Consider the following 17,797-nt stretch of genomic DNA (forward strand, 5'->3'; position numbering starts at 1 on the left):
ACTACTAGCCAGTCAGGAGCAGAGTATGAGGGCCCTGACAGTACCTAGGTAAGGACTACTAGCCAGTCAGAAGCAGAGTATGAGGGCCCTGACAGTACCTAGGTAAGGACTACTAGCCAGTCAGAAGCAGAGTATGAGGGCCCTGACAGTACCTAGGTAAGGACTACTAGCCAGTCAGAAGCAGAGTATGAGGCATTATGACGTGTGTTACAGATGATTACACACAGGGGGGGGGGGGGGGGGACTTTGCGCTTTTTCACTTTGTAAACCTATAACGTGCACAAAAAAAGCCAAAAAACACATTATAAGGTCTTTAATAATGTTGTCACACACTTAGAATTATAATCTAAGCCTTTAATTGACAAAATGAAGCACTTTGAGTTGACATAATTAACAATGCACATTGCCCTATATGATAGGACAGTGTTCTCGCTTTGTCCAATTTCAAAGGTTCTTGTTCCCATCAGTCACTTACACACAAAAACATAGGAAAATAGGCTCCACCAAAATTACCATTTAAATACGATCCTAGGTGAAGATAAGGAAAGTGGACAGACCAGAAGAGTTTATTTGACAATGTCTTAGAAAACATGACAAAAAAAAATGTTCTTCCAGCGTGAGGAGGAAGGAGAACTAAACTTTGAAAGGCTGCAGGAGTTGGTGTGGCGATCGTCCCACTGCACATATGGGCTCGGCATCATCTGCCTCTAAACATTTGGATTTTGTGCTTGTCTGCCAACAGCAGAGTGACATTATATTCGTGATCCCCATCATGGACTCCCGTGTGTCGGAACGCTCCGGCCAAATGGTTCTTCTCCCAGTAGTGGTGCCAGTTTCCATTCTGGTCCGCACCGAATCCAAACACACTGACCTGGAGCAGACGAGGGACAAAAGACCTGTGTCAGAAGCAAGGAATTGTGGGAGTGTGTGGAGACATCTAGTTCACGGAGCGCTTTCACACTAAATGTAGTGGTGCTACGCCCAACTGACTCTTCACTTGCAAAATTCTCTTTTAAGTTGATGATCATATGTGTAATTTCCAGAACATGATTAGGGCTACGTGTGAACATTTTGAATTCTCAAAACTACAGAACTAAAACAAACTACAATGGAAGTTAATAGGACAATTAGCCAGCTTTTACCTTCATTATAGTCAGAATAAAAAAAAAAAAATAAAGATTCTGAGAATTCTGACTTCTGAGAAAAGTCAGAATTCTGACATTTTTCTCATAATTTGGACATTTTTCTCAAAATTCGGACATTTTTCACAGAATTCTGACTTTAAACTCAGAGCTCAACATGACATCATGACGTCGCTTAAACATACAGTACACGCCAACTATCTTAAGCCATGTGGCGCGTTATCCGAACGCATTTTACACTCTATACAGATCCGTGCGCATGTAAGTTCTGTATGCAGTGGACATAAACATAAACCACGGGGCGTGTTATTGCGAGATTAAAGCAAAGGTTTAGGAAATGTCACACAGGGTTGGGTTTAGGAAAAGAAGCATGAGGTTGGATTTAGTGAAAGAAGAAACCACCACCCCCACCCCCACCCTCCTTATGTGGATTTTCCCCCTTTCATACTTGCTATGGCATAAATTCACACGCAATCACAGGGTAATGTAAGTCAATGGAGGTTGAACGGCATTGATATACACGCTTATGTGTCTTGATAACACGCCAACAATGGCGTACAAATCGGCGTGTCAAGCATACGCCATTTCATGAGATTAGTCTGCAGAACTTAAGGACTTTTTTCACATGTGGTCCTAATTCATGGCTCAATTCAGACGGGATCAAAAACCCCAACCCTAACCCCATTCACCACCATATTCTGAAATAAGTTCCCATTGGAAAGCAGAGAGACTTTGCTTCTCTGTATTCAATTTTCAGGTCAGATTCCTTATTTTTCAAAACAGTCTTGTGAAAGCGCAATGTACAAGGTTATTCCACTTTACTGAGGAATTTCAGTCGCTCTCATGTGTCGAGGTCCATCATGCTGCGGTTCAACTCACTTCATCGCATATGTGGATGGCGAGCAGTAAGCTGAGGAAGCCGGTGGAAGGATACCGGCCGTGACCGTCGAGCCAACTCTCGTAGACATATTTGAAAAATGTTGGGCTGTAAATCAACACCTGAAAAAGAGTCATAAGATTTATTTATTTTTTTACTCCTTTGGTATTTAGTGAAACAGTAGCAAAATATGTTGTACATTGCTTAAGGACATGTATTTAGTTACTTTCCACCACAGGAAATACCACTAACAATCAGCATGTAAAACAACATTAAGTGTTTTGGAATATGTTCAACAGTCACATGTAAATGTAAGGTTAGAGTGTCCATGTACTTATGGCAATATTGTGTATGCATGTATATATCTATTCATCCAAACCTTGGATTTAACCCTTGTGTTGTCTTCCCGTTAACCAGGTCAAAAATTGAAAATATTTTTTTTATTTTGCTGCTTTTTCTGATTTATTTGTCACTTTTTCCAACTCTTGGTGCTTTTTAAAAAAACCCGAGCTGGTTTAATAACAGGTTTTATTATTCTTATTCTTGGAATTCATGGTCAACAAACCTCATTTATATCAAATTATACATCCGTTTTTAGTTCAAAAGGCAGAAAAGATGAATTATTTTAACTAATAGTTAAGATCAGAGGATGTTGAGTGGATCTCAGATGTCAAAGTTTAGTCCGGATACTGTTTGGAAACCATTAAAAATAATAATTCAAATGCTAAAAGACTAAATAAAACACCCCAAAAAAATTCAATGAAACTAACGTATGGAATCATCTATGTTAATTTTGGGCAATTCGGTTGAAAGAAATCCATATTTCTAAAATAAAACCCATTGATACTGGTCAAATTTGACCCGAGGACAACACGAGGGTTAATGGGACATGGACGAGAATACGTCTTTTTAAAAAAAAAAAAAAAAAAATGTTATGATGGGTGAAAGAAACCCTCTATATGACTCACCTTATCTCTGTTTGCCTTTATCCTGGACATAACCGGTGCATACGTGCTGTAACACAAGAACATTTTGCCTTGAAAATCCTTGAAATTCTATTTTTAGCCAATCACAATTCGTCTACAATCATTATCAAATCCAAGTGTGAGGATCTATAAATTAATAGAATTCTTATCATTCCTTCTTTTCTGCAAATGAAACGCCTTTTTGAGCGTCTTATCATACATTTTTTCATATTACACTAGTTATTGTGAAAGTAAAGAATTAGAATTAGAGCAGTACTTAGAATTACATTACACGTTGTAAAATAATTTCATTGTTAGTTAACAGTCAAATAACTTCACTGAAGTTCAATTAACTATCAATTATTTCTCATTTAACCGAGGACATCAAAATATATTTTCCTTATTCCAACTGTCTGAGGAAAGCTGATTATGAAATCCTCAGTAAAATTAGATTAGATTAAATGCAGTTTGGGTCTAACCAGAAGTGCAATAGCAGCAGGTGCAGGATATACACTGGTTCCGTAAGTGTAGGACATGGATATGTACTGAATAAATATAGAAATGAATACTATTATAAACAGAATGGTAAAGATGGGTTTGTCCTATGAATATAATATGTAGATAACACGTATTGTGAGCAAGATTTACAGCTGGATATGTACTGAATATAATATACAGGTGGATATTACTATAAGTAGAAGTTTTTACAGATATGTGCAAGTAACATACTATACTGATGGTTTACGGAGTTTACATACTGTACGCATGCTGAGTGTCAGATATTTGCATTCTTTCGTGTTGCAATTTTCATATGGGCAAAATGGGTTTTTTCTACAGTTTTTATGAATAAAAAAAGGAGCTACGAATCAATCACAGTGAGCTGAAAAAGCGGAAACGTAACGTCAATGGGAATTCCACACCACGTCTACGTGCAGACTGTTGGAACTTTAAATGGACGGCATGCTAACGACTAAAATGACAAGTTATGATTACACTGCACGATACAATCCAGACAAATGTTCCCAATTTAAGTAGGGTTTATCAAGGCTAATGCCTCTGCAGCAATGTGTCTCATTAAAATTCAAGGATTACACAGACTGGTTTAATGCCGTTTGGATACGTTTGTGGTACAATAAACCAGCTCCTGTCTTCCCGTTTTGCGACGGATATGAAAATGGCCCGGCGTGCGTCTGTTGCATTATGTGATTCGCTACACTGTCCACCCCATGTCAAAAAACTACATCCTTCAACACACAGGCGTGACATATTTGCACAGTGCTTAAAATTCAATGGGAGACACAAACAGTCACTCCTGCGTCCCTTCACACAATTACGTCCTTTCCCACAGCCCCGTTCTATTTAACAAGACTAGAAAAATGTAACCAAATAATTCCCGGCACTCAGTTAAGATCTAACGGCTGTTTGGATAATGCTGCTACTACCGCCAGGGAAATGGAAATGTAATGATGCAGAATGATTGCCTTGGCGGAGTTGGAAGACAACTGCACATTTATTGGAAACATTTGTTTGGATTTAGCCGTCTTTCTACTGTCTAACATGTTGCCGTGTTGGAGTTACCGGCACTGGCTTCATTTTTTTGGGATGTGCAGTAATGAAGCTAATGATAACGGGTCTGTGAGAATGGAGCAGCTGAAGGGGAAATTGACTGGAAGATTAACACTGAGTGATTATCCTGATTATGGCAATCTGACGACTGGCATTACTGAGTGAGTGTCGTCATGACAATCTGGTATTTGAAAGGTGTACGTTGATTTGGGAGCGCGACACACACACACGATGAGTCATCCTATATTGCGTTCTAGGAGTTTACATTTTGAGGACAGTTAGTTTTTAAACTCAATTTTTTAAATTTCAAATGGTGTGCTAAAGAAAGGCACCTCTGCTTTTTGCAAATCCAAGACACACACACACACACACACACACACACACACACACACACACACACACACACACACACAATGCATATGTACATACAGTATCCATGTACAGTGCACACACACATACAGTATATATTATAAACATACACTGTATATCTATACACACAAACTATATATACACACGCACACACACACAGTATATACACATATATACTGTACACGTATACATATACTGTATGCATATATACATACAGTATACATATACAGTGCATACACAACACACACATACTGTATATATACACATACATATATACTGTACACGTATACATATAATGTATACATATACAGTGCATACACAATGTATATCTATACACACACATACTGTATATATACACATACATATATACTGTACACGTATACATATAATGTATACATATACAGTGCATACACAATGTATATCTATACACACACATACTGTATATATACACATACATATATACTGTACGTATACATATAATGTATGCATATATACATACAGTATACATTAGGGTGCATCAAAAAACACAATTCTTGAATTCTGATATGGCTGGGTGCTAAAAGTGTTCCAATATATGTAGAAACAACACATGCAAAATATTTTTCCAATACATGATGATTTAGGGGTGCCACCACACATCTGTTTTTGTTGGATAAAGTGGTAAACAGTGCTCAATGGTCGCCATGGAGATCTGAGGTAAACAACACTGCAGCTCAAGAAAACTAAGGTGATCTTTCTGTTAAATTGTGTTGGGTATGTATTATTACATATTACTAACATATCTGTAGTTGTGTCTTTGTATACTTAAGTCATGTGTATAGGTATTTGGTGTTCATTACATCTAGATAACGTTAGCTAGCAACAGTTTGCTAACCACAGTTAGCTATCCACGTTAGCTAAGCTATTAAGCTTAACATCAACAGTATTCTAGAGTGGACAATGTCATAGTCAGAGTATTGATGTCTCATGTTTATTGAGAGTAGCATTGTAGTTGTTACAGTAAATTAACATTTTAAATATAAGTATATTTGCGAGCACAGCTAGCTACTCTGGTAGTGATGTAACGGTAAGTTATGATGAAGTTAGACTTTGTAAAGCTAAAATTTGAGGCTTATGCAAGCATGGTTTATCATAATTGAGTCATATTAAGTATGCTAAGATATGATTTTAAACACTATCCTTGAGCTTGTATCCTTTTCATTCTCAGGCACTGCACAACACAACCCACCCCAGGATCCAGCTCTAAGATGCTGCCCTCACCAACTGGTCCCTGCCAGACTAGCAGTCGCATCCTGGTTTTTGGTCTGGGCCCCAGCATCACCAGTGAGGATGGCATCATCACCGGTGCCAAACTGCCAACTGGTCGCCAGATCTTACGTTGCATGCTTGCCAAGAAACCTGGTGCAAATGGAGCGTTGTCGCAGTTCGAAGCAGCCAAGGTTGTCCTGGAGCAGGTGCGGCCATTTTACAAGAAAGCCAACATCCCAATGGTGAGCAACAAGCGTGCGTGCCACAAGATGGTAGACTTAGTCAATGCTAACAACAAGCTGCGGAAAATCTCCCAGGCCAAGCGCTCCAGTGAGACTACAGCGAAACAATTGGAGAAAATGGAGTGCAGACTTGATGCTACATTTCCGCTGTGGCCTCCAAATGTGGAAAAGCTAATTGATAATCCAGAAGACCTAGCTTTCTTGGCCAGCATGAAGACCGACAGAGTGGCCACATTTGGTGTATTGGACAAAAAGCTGCAGCTCAAGGTGAAGCGGCGAGTGGAGCGTCAAGCTGCCGCAGCAGCCAGGCTGTTCCACTGTGAAAAGGAGCTGGAGGAGATGACTGCAATGTCCAGCTTGGTGTTGGAGAGTGATGAGGAGCCAGAGGAGGATACTAATACAGTCTGTCCGCCATCTGAGGGCGAACCATCCCACAAGTGTAAGAAGACTGGAGCAAGTGTCAAGCGTAAGAAGACTGGAACAAACGTCTTCATTCCACATGATATCCTTAGCCGACCAAGTGTCGTGTCACTGGCTACAAGGTTGAAGATGTCACCAATGCAACAGGCTGCCTTCACGCGTGGCCTGGTTGCAGAGTCAGGCGGGGAATGTACTCCTTGTGTTTAACAATAAAGTCAATTAAACTTTATATGTGTGGCCGACATCCATCACTGGTGCACAAAACTCAGGGTAAGGCCACGTGAGGCCACCTCCATTCGTTTTGTCTATAGGACAAATGAATGGAGAATCTTGAAAGTTGAATTCTGAGAAATGCCCAAGTTGCCCAAAGGGCAAACATACAACTTTTACTTTGATAACCCTATAGAACATGTTACTGTATAAAAGTTCACTGTACTTAACATTTCCAGGTCAACCTTTTGGCAATTAGACAAAAAATTGCCCATTTTTCGAAATTTCACAAAAGTTCATGTGTTAGGTGGCACCCCTAAATCTCAATGGAATTCCTCAAAACTTTGCAAAAGTCATTTTTATGTTAATTGGAACAAAATGCAATGCCAGCCAAATTGATATTTTGAAATTAAAATTTCCCATTCAAATTTGATGCACCCTAGTATACATATATAGTGCACACACATATTTTTAATGATACCTTCTAGAAAAAGTAATTTTAGAAAGGTGCCTCTTGTTTTGGATCTGTGACAACCAAGTTAAGAAGGAAATATGTCTTCATACACACTGCGTCTTAGAGCAGCAGTGTGTGGGATTTAGAGGCATCTAGTGGTGAGGTTGCAGATGGAAACCCCCCCCTCCCATTCCAAACACGTAGTACAACCTACGGCGACGTAAAAATGTGAAAGGCTCTCTCTACAGCCACTGTTGGGTTTGTCCTGTCCGGGCTACTGTAGGTGACTATGCAATGGTGACAAAATAATTATGAATCTTATTTTCCATTTCCGCCAATAGATCCCCCTTCATCAGGGGTGTCAATTTAGTTCATAGGCTACACACCCCTAATCTGATCTCAAGGGGGCCAGACCAGTAGACAACTCCAGAAAGATCCGAAACTATTACAGAGTTTCTTCTCAGCTTGATGTTGGCAATCACTTCTGAGACAGTGTTCTAAGGCCGTTGTAGGAAATTAAAATAATATTACGGACCCGGGAGAGAGGTGTAATATTCCGAGAAAAAGCACTTCTGAATAATTTCTATGATCAAAGTCGTACATTTCTGGAAAAATAACTTGGATATTCTCCAAGATTAAAGAGGTGAATTTGGAATTCATTACTTCTCTGCAATTTTCACACTTTCATCCAGTGGGCCCGATTAGACCCTTTGGTGGGCCGGTTCGGGCCCATGAGCCATATTTTTTCTTTTTATATTTAATTTCTTGCCTTGTTTTTTTTAAATATACTATTAAAATATTTTTAAGAGCTTGCTTATATTGCCATTGTTTTTATGTGTGACAATAAAATCAGTGAATGGCATGTATGCCTCTATTTTAAACCTCTATTGATAGATATTTTTGGTCCATTGGTGGCAGTGCAACAAACTGTTACACAACACTGACACATTATCACCTTTTTAAATTGATATGGCCAAATTGATATTTACACATCTAGAGTTGTGTTTGTGGCCACCTGCTTAATGCAAGCCCAATTTTGGTCTCCACCAGACAGACAACTCCACTATGTCCACATTAATGGTTTAGATGTGTGGTGCTGGGACGTGTACGGTGTTTTTTTTTTTTTTTAAATATGTTTTGCTGAAATCAGCTGTCTGCGGCAGATGGAAATGAGTTTGATGTATTGCGTAGTTGCTGTAAAAAAACAAAATAATGAGATGAAAGATGCTAAAAAGCTTCTTAGGCCTCTTCTGCAATCCGACTTTAAAACGGATAAAATCTATTTTTTGATCTATCTGGGATTAATACAGTTGAATTGAGAAACTGCATGGGTGATTAGTCTTTGTGAGTTCTATTCTAAGATTAACACATTTCACATTACACAGTCATTTGATTCATTCTTCATATACAAATATGGATTAGTGCAGCTTTAACAGTCAATAAGTCCACTTACTATTTAATAGTGCCCGTGGTCAGGGCGCTAACGATCCACTGCAGGTCCAGAGTCTTGAACGGGATCAGCACCAGAATTGTGCTGTTGTCCAGGTCTATGGCACTTTCTGGATACATGACGTGATGTGTCGTTCTGGTGCCGACATCCTCCTCAAAACCGCTGGTGGGTGCCTGGTTCATTCTGCGGTGACAAAGACGCAGAGATTTTAGGTTTCCGGGCAACTGCCATCTTTATCCTTTCCAGGACAGCTCAAATTGAGATTTATTCCACCCACGTGTTCTAAAGACTGGAACCGTTTGGCTTTGTGTTCTAATAATCCCCCCCAATCAAGAGAGGTTAGTAGTGAAGAATCCACCCAAGCCAGCCAAGCCATATGGCACCGAGACATTCATATCTAGCCACAATCACCATTTTGAAAAATAAGTGTAAACATAAAGACAAAAAAAACACAGGCTTCGGCATGTTTTGGACATCCTAACGGCAATTCAGACCAATCCAGTGTCCATTTAGAGCTCAATAATTACCACTTGGCAAGGTGTCCCTGTCATTATGTCCAACAACACACACTCAGAGCAGTAATTGGCGGTGATATAGCTGGACAATGGCAGTGTGTCGGCCAGTGGAAAGAAGTGACGCTGAGAAGAGATATGAAGCTGACCCCCCCCCCCATGTGACCAGCATCACCTGTTCGGGCACTCCGGTCTGAGCAATATAAGCCCCCTCATTACAGACTCTGAGATGACAGCTATACAACAACTTGACATTTTCAACCTGAGAATGTCAGGACTCAACACAACCTCGTCTTCCAGCTGTTGAGAAATGCGTTGCTATTCACAGCTGCAACATGTAAGATTGGATCATGTATAAAATGAAGCCTCTGGGGTTAAAAATTCACCGTGACCTTTTGGAAATAAATCTGTAGCCTGCCTGTAAAAAAATACTAGTCTTTGGCAAATAAAAAGGAGACAAACCGATCTTCATTATAAAACGAAATGAAATCAACTTTTATAAAAAGTTATTCAGCATTCCAATACATTAGCTTTGAATAAGCACAAATTCAACCATTCAAATGCACCCAACAACCTTTAATATTCATACGAAATAATTCAAAAGCTTTCTTTTGACCCTTTGCAATGGGAAGATTTAACCAGTACTTACACAGCCCAACAAAAACACGAATGTAAAACACGAATGTAATGTAAAACACGAATGTAATGTAAATGCGATTAGAAACATAAATAGGGATATCTTTCACCTTTTATTCATAGAGAATACAATTGTCTTTCCGGGTTAGGGTCTACGTAGTCTGGATCGTCCGGATAAGAAGGGCCGGACATCCCTCGCCTTGCAAAACCTCTGTTCGTTCTGGGAAACAACTAACTTTGAGCTAGTCAGCTACATACTGAAATAGACAAGTTTTGAAGAAAATTTGGATCACGCATCAAGGTACGCCTGCTTTGGTTTTTTTGGAAATGATTGTACAGCTTTACAAAGAATCTGTTAAAGGCGTTTCCTCTGTAACTGGGACGTTTTGGTACCGATGCGTGGGGATTGCTGTGGACGAAGGACACATGGCGGTACACTGGTAAAGGCAAATGTATTTAAATTTTAACCACGTATCAAGCTAATTCATACAAGTCATGTTCCTGTATTGTGTAACAGTTGACTTCATTTAATAAAAATGTGTGTGCCATTTTCTTTTGCGGGGTGCAAATGTCCCACCCAAACAACTTCCTTCCCAAGATTATTTTGCCGAGCCACCGTTAAAAATGAATCACCCTAACAAATAATGCAACATGTGTTAAATAAGCCTTTAAAAACAGGAGACAAAGAGACATGACGCACAGCTGTCTTTCAATGCAACAGCTAACTAAAGCAATGCATTGAGCTGTGAAATGGTGGGAAGGCCAATTAGTCCCAGAGGATAGAAGTGTTGTGTCACCAGTGATAAAGCTGCCACACCAGATGTGTCTGTGGTTATTATCGACACAGCATTGATTATTATGACACCGCATTACAAGTTGGATCATTCTGGGGGAGAAGGTGCATTTTTTACCGATGATGATGTGTCATCTTGCCTTAACAGATCTACAAAACTAACACAGACCGGTTGGTCCATTTTACATCAGCGACGGAGGAGAAAGAGCAATGGGTATGATCTCCATGAACAAGAACTGTATAGTTTCCTCTGTCAACTGTTCAGGGAAGTAAAGCCGGGTTTTGCCCCTGCTGCTTGTTGCTCTATATAGACTAAAACTGCAATGTATGGAAGAAGAGAAGTATTGCCAAGAGGTGTTATGGTTCAATATCTCAAGCGAAGACCCATTTTTGACAGGACCACATTGGAGGATTTCTCTATAAATGGTACAGCTTCTGGGAATTTAAGAATTACTCACCAAATGGATCCCTGCCGCCCAAAGCAGATGAAAAAGGACGGCGGAGGAACACCATGCCACAAATCAAAGAGGATAATGTGAAGAATTCATCACTTCTGCAGCACAGTTAGAGATTTGGGCCTTAACACTATTACTTTATGTTAGTCAGTTTTCCTTAGACTAGGCTTTAATGGAACTTTATATAATGTTCACACACACACACCACACACACACACACCCACACACACACACCCACACACACACAACCACACACACACACACACACACACACACCACACACACACACACACACACACACACACACACACACACACACACACACACCCACACACACACACACACACACACACAACACACACACACACACACACACACACACACACACACCACACACACACACACACACACACACACACACACACACACCTTATTTTCTCCTATTTTCTTTGTCCAAAAGTGACCAAACTATTTCCTATTTGACATTTTACACAACAGCTGAAAAGGAAAGTCACTTCTCTATTGTCTATTGTTGTAGTCAAGTCACCAACGAGTCCAAGTTACCAAAGAAGAGTTGGCGTTGAGTCACCATTAACTACGTTTGAGACAGAGTCGAGTCATAAGTCCAGAGAATAGCGACTTCAGTTGGACTCAAGTCTTAGTCCAGGACTTGAGTAGTCCATCACTGCCTATTACACATAAAAGAAGTCAGAAACTCCATCCCACTCTGAGTCCCATTTCATTAATGCTCAAGTCCAATTTCAAAAATCCTCAAGTCCGAGTCTAAGATATCAGTGCGCCAGTCCAAGGCGAGTCACAAGTCCAGAGAATAGCGACTTGAGTTGGACTCGAGTCCGAGTGCAGGACTTGAGTACTGCATCACTGCCTATTACACATATAAGAAGTCAGAAACTCCATCCAACTCTGAGTCCTATTTCATTAATGCTTAAGTCCAATTTCAAAAATCCTCAAGTCCAAGGAGAGTCACAAGTCCAGAGAATAGCGACTCGAGTCTGAGTCCAGGACTCCACACTGCTATTGTCATTCACCGACAGTCTGTCATTTCTTGAACCTTTGAGCCATTTTTTGTGTTGCTCAAAAGCTCCTCATGAGATCTTTAGAAGACTCTTGTCATTACTCACTGCTGGGGTCAATGCTACATTAAAGGGTCTGTAAAAGGGCACTGCAGAAGGTTGTTAAGTGGATTCAGTGGGCTGCTCCTTCACTTAATCTTGTGGGGGCGTACGGTGTCAACTGTTCTAAGGAGGTGAATATTTCAGATTGGTCTAATCAATATTCAACTTCTGCTCCAACTCCTCTCTTCGCACTGGAAATGTGTACCAGATGGACTTTAAACAAACCGAGGCAGATGCATTGAGCATTTGAAAAGCCCATCTCACCGACAAGATGGTCTGCTCATGCACAGGAAACAAAGGCTTTCTACCAGGAATACACAAACAGTCAGGAAACAGGATGGGAAATGAAAGACGCTTTTAAAATATTTAAGTGTAATGATCAAGGACAAGCGTGTGTCAAGATTTGAATGTGGCCCTCTGTGATAAAAGATCCGTAGACTTATAAAGCTGAGAGGGTCTGTTACTACCTTCCAGGGAAAGTATGAAACCAGAGCAGATGGCTCATTCTCCGTAGAGGAGTGGAGGTCCTTCTACTGATGACAGATGTCTTGCCAATCAATTCGTAGCACGGCTATGGAGGCTACAAGCATAAAGTGCCAGGACATTGAGCATCAATCAGCTTCACTCAATGAAAGTGACTCTTAAAAGCTCAGTTATACAAATAAAATGTATTTTAATTGTTTCTAAGATTTCATATCAATGTATCATTGCAGTTTAGTGTCATTCTTGCGTAACAGGCTGGCGTGGGCTTAATTATGCAGCACATCTCCCAGTGTGGATTATGGGCTGCTGCTGCGAGATCTACTGTATGCAAGTATTGGTCGAACATTAGGCCTCAGTGCTTGGTTATTTATGGATAATATAAAACAGTGTTCAAATGACAGGGTAGTCCTAGGGCGGGGCGTCGCAAATAAAGTGAAAAATGATCAACCATTCTCTCATAGAGAGTCCAATGCTGTAGGGAATGTTTAAGAGAAATGTCCAGTCATCTGTAGTTTGTAATGTGTGCTGCCACTGCGAGCACTGATAACCTTACCACACACACACACACCACACACACACACACACAACACACACACACACACACACAACACCACACACCACACACACACACACCACACCCACACACACACACACACCACACACACACACCACACACACACACACACACAACACACACAACACACACACACACACACAAAACACACACACACACACACACACACCACACACACACACACACCTACACTTTTAAAGAGAGACACACCGTCTAGTAAGAATTATTACACGGTAGTAGCTGTGAACAAACGGGTTCAAGTTTCTCATTTCAACCCAGCCCCCCCCCCCCCTCCCCTCCTGACGCTGCATGTGTCTGACACATTTAATGACTGATATCACTCGCACCGTGCTAGAGACCCTCTGAATGCCACAGAGTAATCCCAACACTTGTATAAAAACATGTAAGGGAAAGGTTGCCAATTTCTCAAGTAATAGAGATTCTGCTCCCAGGGCTTGTAACATGCTAGTTAGCTTTAAATGTTGTTAGCGGTGAGTGTGTGTGTGGGCAGGTTTGGGTCCGTAAATCCATACCAACATATTATTTTGCAGGCTAAAACTGTTTTTAGTATGTCCAGCATTATTGTAAATGTGCCTTGATTTCTTTTTGTCCCATCATTATTTTTTTCTCATTTTTAATGCTCTTATCAACATGGAAAAGTGGATCGGCTTGCTTTGTGCAAATGCTTTTTTATTGAAAACAACGTTAGCATATAGCCTACTGTAGTGTTCAAGACCCCAACCCCCCCAATCATATAGCCTACTGTAGTGTTCAAGACCCCAACCCCCCCAATCATGTAGCCTACTGTAGTGTTCAAGACCCACCCCCAGCATATAGCCTACTGTAGTGTTCAAGACCCCACCCCCCAATCATATAGCCTACTGTAGTGTTCAAGACCCACCCCCCAGCACATAGCCTACTGTAGTGTTCAAGACCCCCACCCCCCCAATCATATAGCCTACTGTAGTGTTCAAGACCCCCACCCCCCCAATCATATAGCCTACTGTAGTTCAAGACCCCAACCCCCCCAATCATATAACCTACTGCAGTGTTCAAGACCCACCCCCCAGCACATAGCCTACTGTAGTGTTCAAGACTCCCATCCCCCCAGCATATAGCCTACTGTAGTGTTCAAGACTCCCACCCCCCAGCATATAGCCTACTGTAGTGTTCAAGACCCCCCACCCCCAACATGTAGCCTACTGTAGTGTTCAAGACCCCCAGCATATAGCCTATTGTAGTGTTCAAGACCCCCCCCCCAGCATATAGCCTACTGTAGTGTTCAAGGGGGGGGGGGAGGGGGGTCATTTGTTTTCAATGGAAGCCGGCTTCTCTCAGCTGCAATGAGTGGCTTCATGTTAATGAGCTCTGACGCGGTTCAGCGGCTAACGCCAGCAACCAATCAGGACACAGACGTCCTTCGCGCTGGCTGATCCCGGAGAAACATACGATGTGAACTTTCGCTCCAACCAAAACATTCATTCTGAGGACGAGGTCAAAATCGCCGTTGCTGGGTTACCTATCGTTTATGATATCACGTTGGTTGTCCATAGGGACCAGTTAGCGTCGCCTGCCGTTCACATCGTCTCTAAACGGTTCGCTCACAGTGAATCCTGCACGGATCACTAGGTTAGTCGGGCTCAGCGGCTAACGAGTGAGTTAAGTGCTAACAGACACCGCTGCGATCAATTAACAATACAAATTCTGTCATTATACCGTACATAATTTATGAAAGGTTTCTACTGTCAGTGTATCGGTCGTGCAATGGCTGCATGTGCTTCCGCAGGTACTCTTTTTCGAAAGGACAGTTGCTCTTTTTCGGAAAGGTAGTTACTGTTTTTCAGAGGGGAGGTTAACCTTTTTCAAAATGGCAGTTACCGTTTTTCAGAAGGGCAGTTACCGTTTTACAGAAGGGCAGTTACCGTTTTACAGAAGGGCAGTTACCGTTTTTCAGAAGGGCAGTTACCGTTTTTCAGAAGGGCAGTTACCGTTTTTCAGAGGGGAGGTTAACCTTTTTCAAAATGGCAGTTACCGTTTTTCAGAAGGGCAGTTACCGTTTTACAGAAGGGCAGTTACCGTTTTACAGAAGGGCAGTTACCGTTTTACAGAAGGGCAGTTACCGTTTTACAGAAGGGCAGTTACCGTTTTTCAGAAGGGCAGTTACCGTTTTTCAGAAGGGCAGTTGCCGTTTTACAGAAGGGCAGTTGCCATTTTACAGAAGGGCAGTTGCCGTTTTTCAGAAGGGCAGTTGCCGTTTTTCAGAAGGGCAGTTGCCGTTTCAGAAGGGCAGTTGCCGTTTTTCAGAAGGGCAGTTACCGTTTTTCAGAAGGGCAGTTACCGTTTTTCAGAAGGGCAGTTACCGTTTTTCAGAAGGGCAGTTACCGTTTTTCAGAAGGGCAGTTACCGTTTTTCAGAAGGGCAGTTACCGTTTTTCAGAAGGGCAGTTGCTGTTTTTCAGAAGGGCAGTTGCCGTTTTTCAGAAGGGCAGTTACTGTTTTTCAGAAGGGCAGTTACTGTTTTTCAGAAGGGCAGTTGCTGTTTTTCAGAAGGGCAGTTACTTTTTTGAAACAGTAACTTATCATTCCTTACCCTTCTAATCATTCGTTATCAATTCAAAAACAGTAACTAATCATCGACTACCTATTTTTGTGTACAGTTGGAAAGTATTGTCAAGTGTGACCGAAGATAGTTATCCTGTCTGCAGAACATGCAGAAAAACTTTGCTACTAAAGGCACTGAACACACTTTTTAAAATAACAACAACAACAACACCGGAAACCGTTTTGTTGGTCACTATAACCGGGAGGTTACATTTTCATACCGTTACATCCCTAAGAACAACCCTTTTGAACCATATACCTGGCGAACGGACCCTTTATTGGTGGATATATACACGCCCTAATCCCACCTGCCCCAGGTGCTTCGCGCTGTGCATTTAGGTCGTTAAAATAGGGCCCTTAATCTCTAAAATGTATTTGATCAAACTAAAATCTCAGATCTGTTCAGTCGGAGAATTTCTTGGCTCTGTTTTTCTCCTCTTGAACAGTTCGAAAAGTGAGACTGATGCTGATAAATGATTAATGGCATCTTTAATGTCAAGGCTGTTTGCCTGCCAGCAGCCTGTTGGACATTTTGTCTAATTATTATTCATATATCCTCAAAATGCTCAAGCCAAGAACCATGGAACTCCCCACCACAGCCCTGTGCTTCAAGGCGCAGTCAGATCACGCAGCATGTAATCGCCATCCAACACTTTAAAAGGTCAGGGGTATTTTAGTACTGTCTCCTTTCTTCACATTCACCAGTTCGCTGCTCTCCTTTGTAAGCTTGATTGTGCGCACAAATGGCCTATGCAGTTCCAGCTGACTAATAATCATGATGTGTAATGAGCGCTGGGTACATTTTTATCAGGTAGGTGAAGCGGGGGGGGGCCCAGAATGAGGCAACAGCACCAGTTGAGATGAAGGCTGAGAGTCTCAGGTGGGGTTTTAAAGGTTGAGGCTTTGCAATTAGCAAGGCGAACACTAAACTTGCTATTGCTATTTGTGAGCGGTGTGGTACTCTGCCTGCTGGCTATAGGCAGCTTGCAGTTACCCTGAAACCACATCTGACATCCACCCGGTGTGGACTGATTAAATACCAGCAGCCCTCTGTAGATGTCTTGTAGGTGAATAGCAGAATGTTGCAATCAATTCTTGATCTCATTGTGAAGAGTTTGAAGAGTAAATCCAATGGTGTTTCATTAAAAGTTGAATGCATAACTCCTTGCCATACTGTAAAGTAAAATAGCCAACAAAAATGAATGTCCTTTTCTGGCTAGTCTGGATCAGCGGAACTACATTTCCAGGATAATTGCCTGACTTTGTCTCCTCCCCTTCCGCTCTCTGGGTGTTGCGGTTCTTAAACTCCCATTTGCCTCTCCGTGTCGGTCTTTCTCTCTCTCTCTCCTTTGTCTCTCTCTCTCACCCCCAACCGGTCGAGGCAGATGCCCACCCACCCTGAGCCATGGTTCTGCTCGAAGTTTCTGCCTCTCAAAGGAAGTTTTTCCTTGCTCTTGCTGGGTACTGTTGGGTTTCTGTAAATACCATCACAAAGTACGGTCTAGAACTGCTCTTTATGGAAAGCACAATGAGATAACTTGTTGTGATTTGGCGCTATACAATTAAATTGAAACAAACTTCGAGCTAGCAAGCTACACACTAAAAACGGCAAGTTTTGAAGAACAATTGTATCGTTCAACAAGGCACGCCTGATTGGTTCTTTCA

The 17,797-nt window shown here is 41.5% G+C and overlaps 1 protein-coding gene across 2 annotated transcripts in view; it reads right to left on the minus strand.

Moving 5' to 3' along the window:
• Nucleotides 1-292: 292 nt before the first annotated feature.
• Nucleotides 293-17,797, minus strand: part of LOC116694326 (CMP-N-acetylneuraminate-beta-galactosamide-alpha-2,3-sialyltransferase 1) — a 76,898-nt gene continuing 59,393 nt past the window's right edge. Inside the window, exons 3-6 of one of the 2 annotated variants that reach the window (XM_032524008.1) lie at nt 8,947-9,126; nt 2,988-3,033; nt 2,022-2,141; nt 293-871 (exon numbers count right to left, since the gene is read on the minus strand). In XM_032524008.1, the coding sequence (XP_032379899.1) occupies nt 698-871; nt 2,022-2,141; nt 2,988-3,033; nt 8,947-9,126 (520 nt within the window). In that variant the 3' untranslated portion in view covers nt 293-697. The remainder of the gene's footprint in view (nt 872-2,021; nt 2,142-2,987; nt 3,034-8,946; nt 9,127-17,797) is intronic. The other variant, XM_032524009.1, reaches the window with a different exon arrangement.

The sequence above is a fragment of the Etheostoma spectabile genome, chromosome 8 (assembly GCF_008692095.1).
Source record: "Etheostoma spectabile isolate EspeVRDwgs_2016 chromosome 8, UIUC_Espe_1.0, whole genome shotgun sequence".
Taxonomy (NCBI): Eukaryota; Metazoa; Chordata; class Actinopteri; order Perciformes; family Percidae; genus Etheostoma; species Etheostoma spectabile.